The sequence below is a fragment of the Malus domestica genome, chromosome 11 (assembly GCF_042453785.1).
Source record: "Malus domestica chromosome 11, GDT2T_hap1".
Classification (NCBI taxonomy): Eukaryota; Viridiplantae; Streptophyta; class Magnoliopsida; order Rosales; family Rosaceae; genus Malus; species Malus domestica.
In genome coordinates this window covers 5539456-5560459 of record NC_091671.1, presented here as the reverse complement: position 1 = coordinate 5560459, position 21004 = coordinate 5539456, and the positions used below count along the sequence as shown (strand labels likewise).

General features: G+C 39.7%; 2 protein-coding genes across 19 annotated transcripts in view; both read right to left on the bottom strand.

Moving 5' to 3' along the window:
• Nucleotides 1-5662, bottom strand: part of LOC103447351 (putative disease resistance RPP13-like protein 1) — a 62747-nt gene extending 57085 nt beyond the window's left edge. For 2 of the 16 annotated variants that reach the window (XR_011573246.1, XR_011573248.1), the window contains exons 1-2: nt 493-738; nt 31-157 (exon numbers count right to left, since the gene is read on the bottom strand). Coding sequence is in view for 5 of the 16 variants with exons in the window: in XM_070808257.1 (XP_070664358.1) it covers nt 1842-1890; nt 2100-5626 (3576 nt within the window). In the remaining 11 variants the exon portion in view is untranslated. Of the gene's footprint in view, nt 1-30; nt 158-450; nt 739-918; nt 1101-1392; nt 1585-1794; nt 1912-1983 lie in introns of those variants that run through there. The other 14 variants (XR_011573249.1, XR_011573247.1, XR_011573237.1 and 11 more) reach the window with 13 other exon arrangements.
• Nucleotides 5663-11815: 6153 nt separating this feature from the next.
• Nucleotides 11816-20866, bottom strand: LOC139189363 (SAGA-associated factor 11-like). 3 transcript variants are annotated; one of them, XR_011573253.1, is made up of 8 exons: nt 20786-20866; nt 16490-17994; nt 16301-16396; nt 14639-14823; nt 14064-14256; nt 13742-13958; nt 13406-13557; nt 12756-13227 (listed from the first exon to the last, which is right to left on the bottom strand). XR_011573253.1 is itself a non-coding variant. In XM_070808261.1 (4 exons), the coding sequence occupies exons 2-4, from the start codon at nt 13199-13201 to the stop codon at nt 12085-12087; spliced, it is 543 nt and encodes a 180-aa protein (XP_070664362.1). In that variant the 5' UTR covers nt 13202-13227; nt 13406-13529; the 3' UTR covers nt 11816-12084. The 3 variants fall into 3 exon arrangements, 1 of the variants encoding a protein (XP_070664362.1); XR_011573252.1 differs by lacking the exons at nt 12756-13227; nt 13406-13557 and having other exon boundaries at nt 13715-13958; nt 14064-14229; XM_070808261.1 differs by lacking the exons at nt 13742-13958; nt 14064-14256; nt 14639-14823; ... (1 more) ...; nt 16490-17994; nt 20786-20866 and adding exons at nt 11816-12267; nt 12374-12684 and having other exon boundaries at nt 13153-13227; nt 13406-13529.
• Nucleotides 20867-21004: the final 138 nt, after the last annotated feature.

The window sequence follows — 21004 nt, the reverse complement described above, 5'->3', positions numbered from 1 at the left end:
GGCAGGGGAAAAGGGTACAAAGAGGTTTACCTCCATCTGTTTTCTCACATTCCTACTACATATGAAATTTTGAAATGCCTGCTTCTTGTGATAGCTATTCAACATGAATGTCATCTCAGATGCTTTTGCTTTACTTACATATCAGCTCAACAAACTCCTAAATACAGAGATGAAAGTAAAATTCAATGGACAGATTGATGATAAAGAATGTACAAAACTAACTATTACGGTTTTAAATAGATCCGATTATTGGTGCTTCGTAAATTAATTCTCTCTAAGAAGTATATGATTTGTAAATTATATTAACATGATTTTTTTTTAAATGATATGCAAACTACATAAAACAGGGATACTGTGAAGGGACAAAACTGAAACATATATTCAGTTAACATTTGTTAAAATGAAGCATCATATCCTTCGCATAAGATTTTCCATGGTAAGAGAGAATGGAAATTAAAGCTCATCTGCAGTATTCAACTAAAGATCTATTACCAGTTCACATTCATAAACAAAAGCATAGATACACCAACTTGAAGATGATAATGGCATTGAAAGAAGATGAGATAGCAGGCCACCGTATTCAAACCACGCCCGTATGACAAAGAAATATATCATCCCGAGGTTCCATCATCTTCCTTTAGAGGTGCATCATCTTCATGCCAAAAATGCTTAGGAAATTGATGTGAGCTAACATCCGTTGCCTCAGACAATCGCCTCTTAAGTTCCACACTAAGGACTCTGCAGCAATGACGCCACCATATTCAAACCAAATAAGTCAGTGCCGCACAATATAGCTGAATTACGCATTTGTGTTTGTAAAGAAACTCATCCACACCAACATAAAAGCCACCATATTCAAACGAAAACAGAATGATTAAAAAAAAATTTTAAAAAAAACATCGTCCAAGGGTTACGTACATGATATATCTCTTGCACCAGCGTGAAGAAAACTAGAAAAGCATGCCACGGCTGTTTACTCATGCCAGACAAGCCCAATAATTGATGCAAGCTAGCATCTGTTCCCTTGGGTAATTGTACTTTACAGTCCCACACCACAGTTAGCTCGCTGCCACATCCACAAAGGCCATAATGAGTCTGTCCTGGCACATTGTATTAACAGATACTTAGGATTGATTTTACAAAAGTCTTGATAACTAATGCTGATTCACGCAACCGAGAAATGGTAAAAGGAATACAGAACAGTTGAATAATGCATCAATAATACACATGAGCTACTGAGAAACTAATCTGCAACTTTGATTCTCAAAACTTTCAAAAACATTTCTTCTTTTTCTCTGTCCCTCCCTCCCCACTCACTGTCTCTCTCATCAACAAGTTTATGTTGAAGATAAATAAAAAGAATGAAAGAAAAAGAAACATCAGAAAACACACCTCGAAAGATTTAACTCCACACATCTTTCCATTTGTCAGCTACGATTATATGAACCAACAAAAGCATAAAGTATCTACGCAAGCATCAATCTGGTATCTGAATAAAGAAAACGAGACAGCCTGCCAATGGAGAAGGAGGAAAATGTGGATGCAAGTTTGTGCCGCCTATGTCGAAAGTAGGCTTCTGCAGACCAAAATAAGCAGTATTGATGGTTTTTATTATTTTTGATATAAGAAAAATGTGAGTTTTCGAAGTACTATATTGTATAAGTGACGCCAGGGATAAGGCTAGAGAATAATTCAGAGCAAACAATACAACAAAGAAAATGCAGAGATGAGAAACAAATTGCAAAATTTGTAATTTCTGAAACGTTAATACATTATTCGGTTATGAAAGAGTACCTAAACATGTTGCACTTTTGATGCTTACTATGCTGGATTGATCCTCTTCATACCATCCGAAAATGTTGAAGATTCAGGGATAATCTGTCTTCTTTGCTGCAAAGAAAAAATGGATAACTATACAATGATTCTTATTTCTGTTATGTCTTTTATTTTTCAAACTATTGAAGTTAATTAGATGCAAAATACCTGAGAGTGAAATGCCGAAAAACAGAGCTCATATGGATATGATGAATTGTTTGCCTATCCTTATCAAAGGAATGTGGGATATATTGGCCCAATCTTCTCCCGTCTTATTCTCATACCTTTTCTCCAGGGTGGAACAAGAGTCGATCTCCAGGTACGAAAGAGATGGCGGCAAACCGTTTTCTGGCAGGAATTGGAGTTTTGGACAATCAGAAATTCGTAGCTCTTGAAGAGAAGTGAGGTGTAGAAGTCCCTCTGCTGGAAGGAATTCTAGACTTGGGCAATAACCAATAGTTAGCTCTTGAAGAGAAGTGAGGTGTTGAAGTCCCTCTCGTGGCAGGAATTCCAGACTTGGACAATCATAAATAGTTAGCCGGTGAAGAGAAGCGAGGTGTCGAAGTCCTTTTACGTCCACCACCGATTTCAGACTTGATAGTCCAGCGATGTAGAGACTGTTAAGAGTAGTAGGGAGCAGCTGTTCCTTGAGCAAAGGTGCCCAGATCTCGCCAACAATTGTAAATTCTTTAAGGGAGACAAGTCCTTGTAATCCCCACTCCACGGAAGGCTTCACTTTGTCGCAACGTGTAACCCTAAAATATTGCAGGTTGGGAGGCAAACCCCCTTGGCCAAATGATACAAGATTTGGAAGATCCCATAATTCCAATCGTTCAAGGGCGGCAAGGGTGCGAATTCGTTCGGGGAACGACTTCAAATTCTTGCATCCACCAACTTTCAATTCTCCCAAGTTGGGAGTGGGCAATCCTCCGTCCGGGAAAGACGCCAGATTTTGACAGTCGTAGATTCGCAGCTCATTGAGATGGCTTAGGTTCTGATCAACTCCTTCAATAGAAAAGGATTCCAGATTCTCACAGCAAAAGATTTGAAGAGTTGAAAGTTTGGGGAAAACGCCCAACGGGAAGGACCTCACTGAATGAAAACTGTTGTGCATAAACAAAGACTCAAGTGATATCAATTCGGCCATCATCTCATGAGATAAGAACTCTAATGACGACACGGTTGGGCAATCCCAGAACTTCAATCTTCGTAGATATTTCATTTTGGGCAGGCACTGTATTGCATCAAAATTATAAATTGCAAGTGTGGACAAGAACTTCTTCTCTACTCTCTCTATTAATGGTAACAGACCTGGGCATCCATCAATAACTATTTCCAATGAATTCTGTAAGTAGTCCATGTTAAGACTACTACTACTACTGGCCCATTCATCATGCAGATGTAGATATTCACACCGACACACCCTAAATGTTTTCAAGCAAGGAAGACAATTGGGCAAGTATCCTCTCAGCTTCGGACAATTCCATATTCCCATCTCCTGAAGACAAGGAAAGTCTGAACATTGACCTCCACTTGGACTCGGTCGCCAATCCTCCCACTCTGGCATGTCGTCAAAGTCTAGCGTCTTCAGAGACCGAAATGGCTGAATTACAGAAGCTCCATTAAGATCACCATAGAATTCAACACCAACCGTCCTAACAGATTTCATCCTTTTGATACGTAGCTCTTTAAGAGTGGGCAGCTGCCCAAAACTTGGCAAGGACAAACAATACTTACAATCACTGATACACATGAACTGTATGTTCGAGAAGGAATTAGAGCTTCCTAACCATGTTGGGAAGCTGGTTCCTCCATAGAATCTCATAGTCAGTTTCTCCAAATTTGCAGAAGGTTGGAGCTTGTCAAGCACATCTCTCTCCTTTTGGGTATCATCGGCTTCCTCATCACCCCATGCCAACTCTAAGTCATTGAGTCCTTTCTTATTCTTCAAATTGGCTTCCAAGGCATCCACAACATCAACTACATTTTGCAGATTTGAAATATGAAGTCTTCCTTGAAGATGCTGCAACTCCCTTAATTCTCCAATACTTGACCCGGTAGATTTCCCCACAATGAAATCAGTTAATTTTCTCAAACTTTTTAGTCTTCCAAATTCCACTGGCATCCCTTGTATGTTTGTTCCACTGACATCGAGGTAATGCAAACTACTCAATTCCCTCATATCTACAGGTAATTTAGTAAGGGAGCTGCAACCTGCCAACGTTAATGTCCGTAAATTTATCAATTTTCTCATGTCTGCTGGCAGTTCAATGAGAGCAGAACAACCTGACAGCAGTAACGTCTGCAAATTGTAGAGAGTGCAAACTGCACCAGGTAAGCTTACAATTGCTGTCTTGGAGAGATCCAGGTAGCGTAGGTGAATGAGATTGCCCACTGAATCAGGTAATTCATTGAAATTTTTATAACACGACAATGATAAAACTCGTAAACGTTTCAGGGATGGCAACAAATCTCGTAGAAACTTTTTACTTATGAGGAAACGTTTATACCTGTCATTTATTCCAAAAAAGAGAGGTAGGAAGGTCCGCAAACACTTAGCCCCATTTAATGGCTCAAATTTTTTAGCAGCATCAATTTCTCTCCTAGCATATGACAAATGACGAAGTCTTTTAACTTCTTGTGATTCCCTCTCTTCCAACCTGAAAAAAAATCCCCTAGACATGAACTGACCCAAGTCATTAAGAAGATCATGCATTGTGAAACCACGCTCTCCTGATTTTTGAAGTAGTGATCGTGATACTAGCTCATCAAAGTAACTTCTAGCCGTCTCTTCCATTCTTTGCCGGTTAAAATCTTGTGGAATTAAACCTTCCGCCGTCCAAAGTAGAACTACATCTTCATTCTTGAACAAATAGTCTTTTGGAAATAGTGAACAATACACAAAGCATCTTTTCAACTGAGCAGGGAGATAATGATAGCTCAAATGTAGGGCTGGAAGGATATCACTTTTATCATAAGGTAGCTCCCAAAGACTACTATTTAATAATTTATTCCATTCCTCGAAGTCTCTCCTACAACGTAATAGACCCCCGAGTGTCTCTGCTGCTAAAGGCAAACCATTGCACTTGCGTGCAATTTTCTTGCCAATTTCTTCCAAAGTTGGATGTGCATTGTGGTTTTCGTTTCCAAACGCATGTTTTGCAAGTAACATCCAACAATCTTCATGTGACAAAGGCTTCAAGTGTTGAATGGGAACATTATTCATGAGAGATGCGACATTTTCACTTCGTGTTGTCACGATGACTTTACTTCCCCTTGCCCCGGAAGTAAAAGGAGGTTGTAGGCACCTCCAATCAGAATATTTCTCACTCCAAAGGTCATCCAACACAAATAAGAATTTATTTCCTCTCAGTTGTTCTCTAAGTTCAACTTGAAGCGAATTCAAATCTGTCATCTTAGAAGGTTTTGAAGTGACCGACTCGAGAAGAGTTTTAGTCACCCTAATAGCATCATAATCTTCTGAAACACAAGCCCAAGATCTATGGGTAAAGTGCTCTTTCACCTTATCATCATTGTAAAGGGCTCGAGCAAGGGTCGTCTTTCCAACCCCGCCCATACCAACAATGGTGATGATAGATACATCATCCTCGCTTGCATCATCAAAGAACAAGACTTTTGATAAATTTTCTTTATCTTCGTCTCTTCCATATACAAAAGGTTCATGAATCAAGGAAGTTGTTGGAGTTCTTTGTGAAACCTTCCTCCCAACAACTTCTGTAAGACCAAGGGAAACTTTCTGTTGCACAAAGTCATCCAGCCTTTGTAATAACCCTTGTATCCCAACATTCATGCTTCGATAAAAATGACTACGAGAAGTAGAGAAGAAGTCCCACACCTTTTTGGTTAATTTCTCGGTTTGACCTTCACCTTCCACCTTGCATCGCAAAGCTTCAGTGTCGATCTCATCAAGTATGTCCTCCGCGTCGAAGACAGCATGCTTGAGGTCGTCCAGCCAGTCTCTCACAGCAGGGTTTGAAATTTGCTTCTCTTCCGCATCGTTGAGCACTACATTAAGGGTGAGCAGCGTCGTCTTCAGTTTCATGAAGAGTGGTTCATCCAGCTTCTTCTGCCAGAACAAGTCAGCGAACTCGGTTGAAGCAATTCTGTTGCACAGCACCTGGATGGAAGCGGAGATAATAGCCTGTCCAATCAAAGCGGCAGCCATTTTTCTCTTGGTTGCTTAGTTTGCTAGTAGCTCAACGTAGAAGAAAAGGCTTTTGAGATTGTAATTATTGATGCATCCCAATTCGTAGTGAACTTGTGATTGGTCTGTTGAAGATAAAAGAACTTGTGATTGGTCAGTTGATGATAAAAGAACTTGTGATTGGTCAGTTGATGATAAAAGAACTTGTGATTGGTCTGTAATTAGTCTTTTGGTTCAAAAGTTGTCCCATGGATCCAGATCCGGATCTTTTTATGGATAGCCTGCGGACTACAACATCGTGGCCGTTGTTTCAATGTGAATGCAAATCGTGCGATCATAAATTATTATAATTTTTTTATTTAAAATTAAATATAAACAGTACCTGATGAAAACTAATCACATGATGTATGATAAACAAACGCAATTAAAGGATTTTTAGAATCCTCACAAAAAGAATCCGCCGAGAATCCTCTCTCATAATTATTGATGCATCCCAATTCGTAATCAACTTGTTATTGGTCTGTTGACCAAAAAAGAACTTGTGATTGGTCTGTTATTAGTCTTTTGGTTCAAAAGTTGTCCCATGGATCCAGATCCAGATCTTTTTATGGGTAGCCTGCGGACTACAACATCGTGGTCGTCGATTCAAAGTGGATGCAAATCGCGCGTCCATTAAATCGTTCAGAACATGTGAAATTGTGAGATAATAAAGAGAAGATAAATGTTTAGGAGATTCTTTAAAATTGAAATTCTTCGTGAATTCTTTTTTATTTTACATTTCAACATTAACTTCCGTGCTAATATTATAAAATTTTATGTAAAAACATAAAGTCACATATAGTTTACAAAGAGTCTTATTTTTCAAAGAGTCATATATAATGTGTCAGCTAAGTTATTGGAATCCCTTGTGATTGGTCAATTGACCAAAAGAAAACTTGAGATTGGTCTGTAATGAGTCTTTGATCAATCTCTTGTAATCAACCTTTGAATATTCCTCTGCTTTTACTAAAGGTTTTTGGGGACAACTTTTGAAAGGGGTTTGATATTCGCACACCCCATTTTATTTTTCACACACTTTTCTAATTTTCGGCCGTCGGATCGGATGAATTGAAGAAAATTAACGGATAGAAATTAACAAGGGGTGTGTAAGAAGTAAAATGGGATGTGTGGATAGCACACCCTCTTTTGAAACTCTCTGTGTGCTTACATGGGATCCAGTGACACATAACTTGTACAATACACATGAACAACAATTGTTTTTTATTTTATTTTTTATCATGGGACAGACATAATTAAGATACAAGTTGTGGTGATTGTGAAAGAGTGACCTCGTTAAAACCTTGCTCAGCGAGAATAGTGATTAAATCCCCAACAAAGAAAGAAAAGTACAACTCAGTGCCAATCTCATAGTTACTCAATGTTATTGCATGTTACAAAAAAAAAAACGTGTTATTAGAAATCCAGTAAAAAAACAAACCAAAAAGAAACCGATATTAATGGCAGTTCTCGAGGCTTTGAGCTAAACAACACAATGTTATCATTCACATAATGGAGAATGAGTAAGTTGTTGGTACCTAATTAATTCTGCAGTTAATCCCTTCAATTTGGGATCTTTCTAGTGTTTGTATTCATAATTTTGATACCTTATATTGAGCAAACAATTATATTTAATTTGAGACATAATCAACTTTTATGAGATTTAGAATTATCATTCAAGATGTGGTCAAGAATGTTGTATACAATGCGCTATTCTTTGTAATGGAAAAAAGAATGTCATCACATAATTCCTCGTGTCATATACTAAAAATTTTGAGTTGTGAATTTATGATCCATCCCCTGTGAGAACTCTTTCGGGGATTGACATCCTATTGTTTCTGTGGTGGTTTCAGCTTTTTGTTTGTTCAACATTTGATGTATCAGTATTACAAGTATTAACGAGGATGATAGACAATTCTTGCGGTTGCGGACATAATTTGATTGCCATGAACATGAAACAAGAAATGAAAGCAAACTCTCACAACTGAAGAAAACGGTAGTACAAAACTGGATTTGGTCAAGTTGGCTAGTGTGCTCCACCCCTTGCATCCAAGTTTGAATTTCCCTCCCCGTAAATTTGTCGAGGTTAGGAACAATATGGTCCATTGTTCTCTTAGAAAGAGGCTCCAACAAGGGAGAAATTGTAAGGTACATACTCAGACCACTTGGCAATTAATCTGACCGCACAAAACCCCCACACCCACACACTTGTGTCTGGTGCCCGCCCTGTGAAATCTCGTTCCTAAATTTCACGGTTATAATTTACATATTTGTATTATTGAGACTTTATATTTTTTTTTTACGAGAAATTATATTAATTTATTTGAATTTAGATTTTAATTAAACTAGTTACGAAGTTGAAGTTTGGAAATTAATTATCTAAAATTCGTAGACCTTTCGAGGTCACAATTTATATTTTTGGAAAGATCTTGAAACCACAAACGCATAGGCGAACGCCGTTTGCGAGTCCGAATTATAATGGTATAGTTACGATCGTTTAAAGTTGTGAAACTTTAAGTTGTGGAAATTATTTAATTTCCACTGGGGGTAAAAGGCCCAAATATATAATTGGGTTAAGGGAACCGGCTATTAGGAGTATAAAGGGGGGCCAATCCAGTCATTAGAGGATGAGAAAGGATCAATAGGGGGAGTTGACATTTTCTTTCCCCATTTCTTGAAACCGTGTACTCCACTAGCCATTTTTCAAAACTGGCCAACTTCAGGCCAATTCTACCATTTATCAACTGATTTTCTTATCTCATTCACCTGCAACCTGCTCAACTACATTCCTCCTTCCATCTCCACAAAAATCAAGGGTTTTTAAGGTCTAATTCAGGTAGAACTCCACCGGAGAACCTGGGGGTTTTCGACGGCGATTCGTTGTTCCGGTGAGTATCACCATTCACCATCATCCTTAATCAACTTCCCTTGGACCCAGGAACAAGACCTAACTGGTGGTTGGGGCGTTGGAACACCAAGGAAGCCGAATTGAAGAACACATACCTTAGGGTTTTCGACAGGTGCGAGCCAATTTGAGGGCCTTCCTAACCAAATTGGACTCGGCCACAGGTATAAAGTTTACTCTACTTATTGAGATCTTCATTCTTGTAAAATTTGAGAATTTTTGGAAAAAGTCAAATTTTCCAATGTGTAACATTCGATTTATGAAATGCTGTTGGTTGAGTATAATTTCGATAAGGTCCGCCACTTGAATATTCTAGCAATTGACGATCTTACCATTGAATTGACACCAAATTTTAGTATGCTATTGTAGATATTGTTTAAGGACTTTAAGGACTTACTAGTGAAAATCTAGTGGTTGGATCTTACGGAGTAAGTGATGTAAGATCATGGACCATACCTTTGATCGACGGTCTGATTCTCATTTAATGTCGTTGTGGGAGACTTATGAGAGTTTTGGGTATATGAATTCATCGAGAGAAATATAAATGTGGACTTGTGCTTTGTTTTAGGCGGTGATAGGGCTTGACGCCTTGAATTCCATGCTAGAGTGCATTAGTGTGGACCTCATATGAGTGATTTTAATCTATGTGATATGGTTATTACTCTGAAATCTTCCATGCCAATATACTTTGTGGTTACACCATGGATTCTTAAAATAGGTCTTATGCTAAATAATTGTTGTTATAAAGTTTGCCATCGATCTACTTAAGAAACATTATGTGACTTGGATATTTGAACTGTTGATGGATTGTGTTTTGAATATATATTTGATGGTTTGATAAACATGAGGGATTGTAAAGGACCGTTACCCTAGTGTCATGGGGTTAGGTGACACTAAGTCTGCATCATGTAGCAATGGTACATGGATGGTCCTACTTGGTTAATCCGCGTTAGGGGACCATACTATTTATGGATCGCACTTGGTTAATCCGCATTGGGCGATCCTTATATCCTAGGTATGGCCATACACATTTAGGGATGATCATGCTTGGTTAATCCGCATTGGGTGATCACTTCCCAACGGTTGTAAGAGTGACTCTGCTTGGTTAATCCGCGTTGGGGGGTCACTACCTACTTGGTTACTTTCTCAGGGGTGGCTCTGCTTGGTTGATCCGCTTTGGGAGGCCACTTCCTAGTTGGTTACTTGCGTAGGCTTCGGCCGAACGACATCTCTCTAGCTCTAGTTTTGAGTGTATTTGTGAATTTTGGCTTCGAGAACTTTGAGTTGGATTTAGAAAAGTTGTTGGGTGTCTGTGTGACTCCTTCAGAGTTTGCAAAGGTTTGGTATTAATTTCTTATGAATGATTTATATTCAAAGTTTATAAACTATGATTGATGGTTGGTTTTATCATTATTATCACATACTTTGTATTATTGTCGCTCACACGAGCTTCGCAGCTTATCCGGGTTGTTGTTTGCCTGATGCACCATTTCCATGATGTAGGCACTTATTTCACATGTGACAGGTCTGGGTAAATTATGAGAAACCGTTTGATATTTTGGTTCTGTTAAGTAGTCTGGAACCCGATGTTCTCGGATTACGTTGAGTGGTCATAAATCCTTGCTCTTGCTCATTTCCATAAGGTTATCTTAGAATCCTAGATTCGAGTAAATGGGAATTACCCATAATGGATCTTGTGAATACAAATTCGAATTACCATGTTATTATTCATAACCCAAGTAGGGAATTATGTAGAGTTCTTTAATTAAATTCGTGAAATGATATGTTATCTCACTGATTGATTAACGTAATTAAATATTAATATTGTGCTTCATGATTCCTTGATATGTTACAAGCTATGGATTGAGATATAATGTTGGAAGCATAGTGATTGGTATGATGTAGTGAAATGTGATTTGACTTGTGTATTGGAAATGGTTGCGACATGTGATTGAAATGCATATTGAATTGCTTGGGAGATGTGAGGTCTAGTAATGGACCAATAACCCATTATGATGGGGATTTGTTGCTCGATATTGTTTCGTTTCGTTGAGTCTTCATGAATTGAGTAACTTGAATCATGTCTTGTTCCTTTGAGCCGTTGTTATGCTTCTTGGACTTCCTTTCAGTTCTGTTGAGTGGTCCGGAACTGAGTTCTGCTTGGATTTTTTGAGTGATGGTCCGGAATCCCTTCTACTCTGCGATTCCGTTAAGTGATGGTCAGGAATAGTATCCTGATTTGGATTCCGTTGAGTGATGGTCCGAAATTCCTTCTACACCGCAATTCCATTGAGTGATGGTCCAGAATCGTATCCTGATTTGGATTCCGTTGAGTGGTGGTCTGGAATCCCTTCTACTCCGTGATTCCGTTGAGTGATGGTCCATAATCGTATTTGGATTCCGTTGAGTGGTGATCCAGAATCCCTTATACTCCGCGATTCCGTTGAGTGATGGTCCGGAATCATATCCTGATTTGGATTCCGTTAAATGATGGTCCGGAATCCCTTTTGGTGCCTTGGTTCCATTGGGTGGTCCAAAATCCCCTTTTCCAGAGATGTATTCGACCGAACTGTGTCGCTCTAGCCCCGTATTTCGACATGTATATGTTATTGATGACGTGATGGTTGGCATTATTGATTGATGTGATTATGGAATGATGTTGGTTATGGTTATGGTAATTAGGATTAGACTCGTTGAACTTTATGACTAGTGAATATGATTATGCTCCGTCGTTTGTCCCTTGTAATATTGCATGTTATGCATTGTGATACATTGTTGAGACATAGCGATTTAATTGATGAATATTCCAGTGTAGTGAAACGATGAACTACGAATGGCTTGATCCCTGTTTATGGTACATAGGCAGTCTAACGAGGATGTTAGATGCAGCCATGAAATATACAAAAGTTGCAACGCAATTCGATTATTAAGTTATGCTTTGTACATATCCCGGAGGCTGGGTATGTTAGAGATATAAATATTTGGTGACGTCACGTGTCAATCCTAGACGTATGTTAGGATCGGGGCGTGACACGCCCTACATGGATGTCCAGACTGCTATTCAAAATCGGGCATCACTTTCCATAAACATCACGAACTAAGCAAGTATGCAAGATCCATTGCATCCAAGTAACTTGGGGAGCTCACCAGTGCTTCAATTGTTTCATGGCACTTCCAATGCACAGTTCGAGTACTCCTCACCAGCAACACCCGATGCTCCATTTGATAACCAGCTTGTGCTGTTGGAACATGAATATGTGGAGTATGTGGAAGCAGGGTTTCCCCGAGAATTCCAAGTCTCTGCAGCTGTGCTACTTCTTGTCACCTTGAGGCAAGCCTTTCTACCCTGTGGTGGAGCAACAAATCATAATAATTATTAGTCTCTCATTTAAGGACTTGACAAATAAACACTGGGGAAATGTCGACTATCTGAAAAGATGACGGATAATTACCTTTCCCATACACTTCTCCAGATGAAGAGCAAACCTCCCAGCCACATTAGACCGACCACAAATCATGCACTCAAACACTTTGCTGGCTACATAAGGATGATTCTGCCCAAATATTTCAATCAGGTGCTTGCTATTTGCTTCACCACTATTACTAGGATCAACTACCCTCACCCGTGTTTGGGCTGACAGCCTTAGTTCTTCTTCTTCTTCTTCAAAATTATGATCAAGACGCAACTTCGCTATTTGATGACACTCATATGCAACATCAACAATGATCGAATCGAGGAGATCCCCAAAACATGAGATGAAAGCTGCAACCACAAGCCCACAAGTTAGGACAAAGCAAGATATCTACAACTTACTGGAACAGAACCACTTCCGCTAAAGTCATTGGACCCAGTAATGTGTGATTCCAAAAGGCCAAGAACAGATAAATGTGAAATCATCTACACATGGACAAAATGCATCTCCTTGCAATTTTTTATTTTAATTTTCTATTGACAAGACACTATTCTAAACTACTCTAATTTACGAGGCCGAGGATACGAACTAGGCTGCACCAGGCACAATGCCATAACCAACTGGCTTAACTCACGTTTCCATCTCAATGCGTCTAAACCCATAACAACTCAAAACCCACAAAAATTTTCCAACCCATTTCTCAAACAAATTAAAACTAAAAGTTCAAAATCCTTCAACTTATAACGGGTCAGAAACCGCGAAACCCAAACGCAAAAAGAAGCAAAAGGGAGTTGCTTTAAATGTGAAAGGGGAAACACCTAAGCATCGAAAAAGAGGACATATCATTTCTTCAATTGGAAGCGACATGGCGGAGCTAAATTGGTTTTATAAACCTACCCAAAATACAGAAAACTTATCAAAATTCATCACCAACCAAAAGAAGAAACCGTATTTGCAAAACCAAATCTTGATATAAATCCATGGAATTGGAATTCATCGAACTAAGTAGTAAAACGCTGTATTTGAGAGAGAGAGAGAGAGAGAGAGAGAGAGGGGGGGGGGGGGACTTACTGATTGTTAAGGAGGGAGAGAGAGAAGTGATCGGAAGCTGCTCTGAGACTGAAGATAGGGAGGGACTGATCCCAAATCGATGGAATTGGGATTTTGGGAAGAACTAAGAGTGATCCACTGCGCCGTGTTTATTTCTGTTTGTTGACTTCAATCTGTCATAGCATGCCATCAGGTCCCAAAGAAATAACTTGCACCTATCGTATGCATGTATATATATTTCCCAAGTTGTATCAAATTAGAATAATCAATTATCTAAGGTATATATTCTCAATTCTTGTGCGAAGAATGATGATAAGAGAGAATGTAACATGCAGTAATCCATTAAAGATCTATTACCAGTTCGCACTCATAAAGAAAAACATAGATAGACCAACTTGAAGATGATAATGGCATTGAAAGAAGATGAGATAGCAGGCCACCGTATTCAAACCATCCCGGGGTTCCATCATCTTCCTTTAGAGGAGCATTATCATGCCAAATATGCTTAGGAAATTGATGTGAGCTAACATCTATTGCCTCAGACATTTGCCTCTTAAGTTCCACAATAAGGACTCTGCACCAATGAAACTCATCCGCATCAACTTAAAAGCCACCATATTCAAACGAAATCAGAATGATTAAAAAAGAAAATAAAAAACATCCTCCAAGGGTTACCTACATGATACATCTCTTGTGCCAACGTGAAGATCACTATGACATCGGAAGAATACGAGAAAAGCATGCCATGGCTTTTCACTCATGCCAGAAAGGCCCAGTAATTGATGCAAGCTAGCAACTGTTCCCTTAGGTAATTCTACTTTACAGTTCCACACCACAGCTCGCCACTGCATCCATAAAGGCCACAAATGAGTCTGTCCTGGCACATTGTATTAACAGCTACTTAGGATTGATTCTACAAATGTCTTGATAACTAATGCTGATTAAACAGAAAGCTTCTTTCCAGTGATTCACGCAACCAAGAAATGGTAAAACGGAGGATACAGACCAGTTGAATAATGCATCAATAATACACAAAGAACTGATTTTTCTTTTTTGTACAACTAATACATTTAAAATGACATCATGAAGTACATGAACTATTGAGAAACTAATCTGCAACTTCGATTCTAAAAACTTTCAATTTTTTTCTTTATTTTCTCTTCCCCTCCCCACTCACTCTCCCTCTCTCATTAAAAAGCTTATGTTGGAGATAAATAAAAAGAATGACACGAAAAGAAACATCGGAAAACACACCTCGAAAGATTTAATTGCACACATCTTTCCATTTGTCAGCTATGATCTTGTGATCGGAACCACAAGAGCTTAACGTATCTACGCAAGCGTCAAGCTGGTATCTGAATAACGAAAATGAGACAGCATGCCAATGGAGGAGGAAACTGTAGAGGCAAGTTTGTGCCTCCTATGTCGAAAGTAGGCTTCTGCAGACCAAAATAAGCAGTATGGATGGTTTTTATCATTTTTGATATAAGAAACATGCATGCTTTCAATAAGAAATGAATGAATCCGAAACCGGAGTACAGATGCAGAGACGTTAATATATAACAGCATCATTTTTCCCTTAAGTCCAGGAATAAAACATATTCCAAAAGTTCTTAGTCAAAAAAATGTCAGCTGCCAAAGTAATATATGTTCTGTAAGGGCGCGTTTGGTATGCGGGACGGGACGGAATAGGGTGGAACGAGGCGTTCCGTCCCGTGTTTGGTACGTCTAAAATGAGTGGGACGAGGCGTTCCACGGGACAAGTTTTGGATGATTTTGGTTCCACCTCCCCCCATGAAACGGTCCCCCCATGGAACAGGTTGTTCCATGTCCGTGGGACAGAAAATTTTAACATTTTAGGACCAAAATACCCCTTATCTTTTTCAAAATTTACTGCATCAAAATCATATAACAAACCCCAAAAACTATTTCTCTTCTTCTCAGCCGCTGATCCTCTTCACCCCATCTCTCCCCTTCGCAACCTTCCTCCTCGTCTTCTTCTCAGCCGCTGACTTTCTTGCACTGGGTTCCTCGTTGGCAATCTCCGCTGATGCGATAATCAATGGAGAAACGTCCGCACCTTTGAAGAGAGAGAGAGAGAGCAATTGAAGGCAAATTCTTGCAGAGAAAAACCCATTTCTCTGCAATTGAAGGCACTTCTCCGCTGAGCTTCACCTTTCTGCTGATTTTCAGCTTTCCGTTACTGTTTCTTCCGAGGTAAAGACTTCGCCTTTCTAAATCCACTGTATTTCATTGGCTTTTTTTCTTGGTGAGAAATGGAAATTTTGAGTTGGGTTGATTTCTATCACTGCATGCTTGGATTGTTTCGATTGTAGAGTAAATTTTCCACATTAAAATCCTGGGTTTTGTTGTTTTTTTGGAGTTCTTGATTGATTCTGGTCTTAAGTTTCATACAACACCTCAGTGAAGTTGCTTGCCGTTGTTTTGGTTTTCATATATTGGGATTTTCAATGCCATTTGATTCAAAGTTTGTTCATTTTAACAAAATAAAGGAAGGGTTTTGTGGGGTTGTTGCCCACAAATTCTGTTTAGGCCAAAGAATAAAGTTAGAAGAACTGCGGTTTTGCTTTCGATTATAATTTATATGGGTATTTTAGTCATTTTAATCTTTTGGTTCCGTTCCGTCCATGCGCTACCAAACGCAGAACGGAACAACCGTCTTGTTCTGTCCTGCGCGTACCAAACGCAGAACGGAACATCCGTTCCGTCCCGTTCCGTCTCTTTCCGTCCCGTCCCGTCTGCGTACCAAACGCTACCTAAGTGATGCCAGGGATAAGGCTAGAGAATAATTCAGAGCAAACAAGATTTAACAAAGAAAATGGGAGAGATGAGAACCAAATTGCAAAATTTGTTATTTCTGAAACGTTAATACATTATTCGGTTATGAAAGAGTACCTATAAATGTTGCACTTTTGATGCTTACTATGCTGGATTGATCCTCTCCATACCATTTGAAAATGTTGAAGATGTAGGGATAATGTGTCTTCCATGCTGCAACGAAACATTTGATCAATATGCTATGATTCTTATTTCTATTATGTCTTTTATTTTTAAAACTATTGAAGTTAATTAGATGCAAAATACCTGAGAGTCAAATGCCGAAAAGCACAACTTTGTATGAGAGAGCTCATATGATGACTTCTTCATTTATCTGTATGCAAGGAATGTCAGATATCTTGGCCCAATGTTCTCCGGTCCTATTCGCATACCTTTTCTCCAGGGTGGAACAAGAGTAGATCTCCAGGAAAGAAAGAGATGGTGGCAAGCTGTCTTCTGGCAGGAACTGAAGATTTGGACACCGTGAAATGGATACCTGTTGAAGAGAAGTGAGGTGTTGAAGTCCCTCTGCTGGAAGGAATTCCAGACTTGGGCACCCATAAATAGATAGCTTTTGAAGAGAAGTGAGGTGCCGAAGTCCTTTTCCTTCCAACGATTTCAGACTTGATAGTCCAGCGATGCGGACAGAGTTAAGAGTAGTAGGGAGCAGCTGTTCCTTGAGCAACATTGCCCAGATCTCACCACCAATGCTAACTTCTCTAAGCGAGACAAGTCCTTGCAATCCCCACTCCACTGAAGGCCTCGCTCTGTCGCAATTCCTAACATACAAATATTGCAGCTTGGGAGGCAAACCTCCTTGGGCAAATGACACAAGATTTGGAAGATTGTATAAGCCCAACGTTCCAAGGGCGGTGAGGGTGTGAATTCCTTCGGGGAATGACTTCAAATTCTTGCATCCATTGACTTGCAAGTGTCTCAAGTTGGGAGTGGGCAATCCTCCATCGGGAAAAGACGCCAGATTTGGACAGTCGTAGATTCGCAGTGGTTAAGATGGCTTAGGTTTTGATCAACTCCTTCAATAGAAAAGGATTCCAGATTCTCACAACCATTGATTACAAGAGTTGAAAGTTTGGGGAAAACGCCCAACGGGAACGACCTCGCTGAATGAAAACTCTTTTCTATATCCAAATACTCAAGTGATGTCAATTTGGCCATCATCTCGTGATAGGAACTCTAATGACGACACATTTGGGCAATTGCTGAGAGTCAAGCGTTCAAGATATTGCATTTTGGGCAAGCACTGTATTGCAACAAAATTAAAAATGCCAAGTGTGGACAAGAACTTCTTCTCTACTCTCTCTATTAACAGTAACAGACCGGGGCATCCATTAATATGTATTTCTAACGAATTCTGTAAGTAGTCCATGTTAAGACTGCTGCTGCTAGTAGTGGCCCATTCATCATGCAGCTGTAGAAATTCACACCCAGACACCCTAAGTGTTTTCAAGCAAGGAAGACGATTAGGCAAGTATCCTTTCAGCTTCGGACAATTCCTTATTCTCATCTCCTGGAGACACGGAAAGTCTGAACATTGACCTCCACTTGGACTCGGTAGCCAATCCTCCCACTCTGGCATCTCCTCAAACTTTAGAGTCTTCAGAGACTGAAAGGGCTGAATTACAGAAGCTCCATTAAGATCACCATAGAACTCATTACCAATCGTCCTAACAAATTCCATCCTTATGATACATAGCTCTTTAAGAGTGGGTAGCTGCCCAAAACTTGGCAAGGACAGACAAAACCTACAATCACTGATACACATGAACTGTATATTAGAGAACGAATTAGAGCTTCCTAACCAGTTTGGGAAGCTGGTTCCTCCATAGAATCTGATAGTCAGTTTCTCCAAATTTATGCAAGGTTGGAGCTTGTCAAGCACATCTCTCTCCTTTTGGGAATCATCGGCGTCCTCATCACCCCATGCCAACTCTATGTCCTTGAGTTCTTTCTTATCCTTCAAATTGGAATGAGAAAATTATTGGCCGCACGATTTGCTTCCGCTTTGAATCAACGACAAGGATGTTGTGGGCCGCAGGCTCCACACAGAAAGCTCTGGGTCACAAGTTCGTTCTTGGTCAATTGAGCAATCAGAAGTTCATTGCAAACTGGGGGATGCATCCATAATTACAGTCTCAAAAGTCTTTCATTCTACATTGAGTTATTAGCAGACTTAGCAACCAAGAGAAAACCAAGACAAAAATGGTTGGCGCTTTGATTGGAGAGGCTTTTCTCTCCGCTTCCATCGAGGTGCTGTGTGACAGAATTGCTTCAACCAAGTTTGTTGACTTGTTCCGGCAGAATAAGCTGGACGAACCCCTTCTCGAGAAACTGAAGGTGACGCTGCCCGCCCTTTCTGCAGTCCTCAATGATACAGAAGAGAAGCAAATTTCAAACCGTGCTGTGAGAAAATGGCTTGACGAGCTCAAGCATGCTGTCTTGGACGCGGAGGATTTGCTGGATGAGATCGACACTGAAGCTTTGCGATGCAAGGTGGAAGGTGAAGGTCAAACCAAGAAATTAACCGACAAGGAGTGGAACTTCTTCTCTACTTCTCCTACTCATTTTTATCAAAGCACGAATGTTGAGATACGAAAGTTATTGCAAAGGCTGGATGGCTTTGTGCAACAGAAGGTTGCCCTTGGTCTGACTGGAGATGTTGCGAGGAAGGGTTCACAAAGAACTCCAACAACTTCATTGATTCATGAACCTTGTGTATATGGAAGAGACGGAGATAAAGAAAATTTATCAAAAGTCTTGTTCTCTGATGAAGCAAGCGAGAATGATGTATCTATCATCACCATTTTTGGTATGGGCGGGGTTGGCAAGACGACCCTTGCTCGAGCCCTTTACAACGATGATAAGGTGAAGGAGCACTTTACCCTTAGATCTTGGGCATGTGTTTCAGAAGATTATGATGCTATTAGGGTGACTAAAACTCTTCTCGAGTCGGTCACTTCAAAACCTTGTAAGATGACAGATTTGATTTTGCTTCAAGTTGAACTTAGAGAACAACTGAGGGGAAAGAAATTCTTATTTGTGTTGGATGACCTTTGGAAATTTGAAATATTTTGATTGGAAGTGCCTGCAAACTCCTTGTTCTCTAAGTTGTTCTCTAAGTTCAACTTGAAGCAAATTCAAATCTGTCATATTACAAGGTGTTGAAGTGACTGACTCGAGAAGAGTTTTAGTCACCCTAATAGCATCATAATCTTCTGAAACACATGCCCAAGATTTAAGGGTAAAGTGCTCTTTCACCTTATCATCATTGTAAAGGACTCGAGCAAGGGTCGTCTTGCCAACCCCGCCCATACCAACAACGGTGATGATAGATACATTATCCTCGCTTGCATCATCAGAGAACAAGACTTTTGATAAATTTTCTTTATCCTTGCGTCTTCCATATACCAAAGGTTCATGGATCAAGGAAGTTGTTGGAGTTCTTTGTGAAACCTTCCTCCCAACAACTTCTGTAAGACCAAGGGCAACTTTCTGTTGCACAAAGTCATCCAGCCTTTGCAATAACCCTTGTATCTCAACATTCATGCTTTGATAAAAATGACTACGAGAAGTAGGGAAGAAGTTACACACCTTTTTGGTTAATTTCTCGGTTTGACCTTCACATTCCACCTTGCATCGCAAAGATTCAGTGTCGATCTCATCCAGTAAGTCCTCCGCGTCAAAGACAGCGTGCTTGAGCTCGTCAAGCCATTCTCTCACAACAGGGTTCAAAATTTGCTTCTCTTCCGCATCATTAAGGACTGCACAAATGGTGAGCAGCGTCATCTTCAGTTTCATGAGGAGTGGTTCATCCAGCTTCTTCTGCCGGAACAAGTCACCGACGTCGGTTGAAGCAATGCGCTCACATAGCACCTGGATGGAAGCGGAGATAAAAGCCTGTCCAATCAAAGCGGCAGCCATTTTTCTCTTGGTTGCCAAGTTTGCTAATAGCTCAATGAAGAATGAAAGGCTTTTGAGATTGTAAATAAATATGCATCCCAATTTGTAATGAACTTCTGATTGGTCAATCTCTTGTAATCAACCCTTGAATAGTCATGAACAACAATAACTTTTGAAACTTTAAAAGGTCAACTGGGGACAACTTTTGAAACTTTGAAAAGTCAACTGGGGACAACTTTTGAAACTTTCTCTGTGCTCACATGGGGATGCCATCCAGTGACACACATAATTTGTACAATACACATGAACAACAATTGTTTTTTATTTTATTTTTTTACCAAGAGACAAACTTAATTAAGATACAAGTTGCGGTGGTTGAGAAAAAGTGACCTCGTTAAAACCTTTCTCGAGAAGAACACGTGGGATTAAACCCGGAACAAAGGAAAAAAAGTACCCAAAAAATAATGAGTTATTGGAAATCCAGTTAAAAAACAAACCAACAGGAAACCGATATTAATGGAAGTTCTCGCGGCTTTGAGCTAAACGACACAATGTTATATTATTGATCTGCTCTTAAAAAAAAATTAACAGACTGAATACTTGCTAGAGAAGGAAATAGAAACTGTAGTTAACACGAAAACGTACTGTGGCTGGTCCTAATGGAAAAGCTGTGGTTGGAGACTGAGAGCTTGATGTTGTATTGCACCACGCATTCCACTCCCGAGTCTAAACATGAGTCATTAACGGAATGGAAAATCAGTAAGTTTTCAGTACCTCCTGAATTCAGCAATTAATCCCTTCAATTCAGGATCTTTCTCGTGTTTGTATACATGATTTGATAGCTTATATTGAGCAAACAATTAG

Coding starts and splice junctions, on each gene's coding strand:
- LOC139189363 (XM_070808261.1), bottom strand. CDS start 13,201: ATGTCGCTTCCAATTGAAGAAATGATATGTCCTCTTTTTCGATGCTTA. Junction 12,685..13,152: donor TCCTCTTTTTCGATGCTTAG/GTGTTTCCCCTT, acceptor TTGTGGTTGCAG/CTTTCATCTCATGTTTTGGG. Junction 12,268..12,373: donor TGGAGAAGTGTATGGGAAAG/GTAATTATCCGT, acceptor GCTCCACCACAG/GGTAGAAAGGCTTGCCTCAA.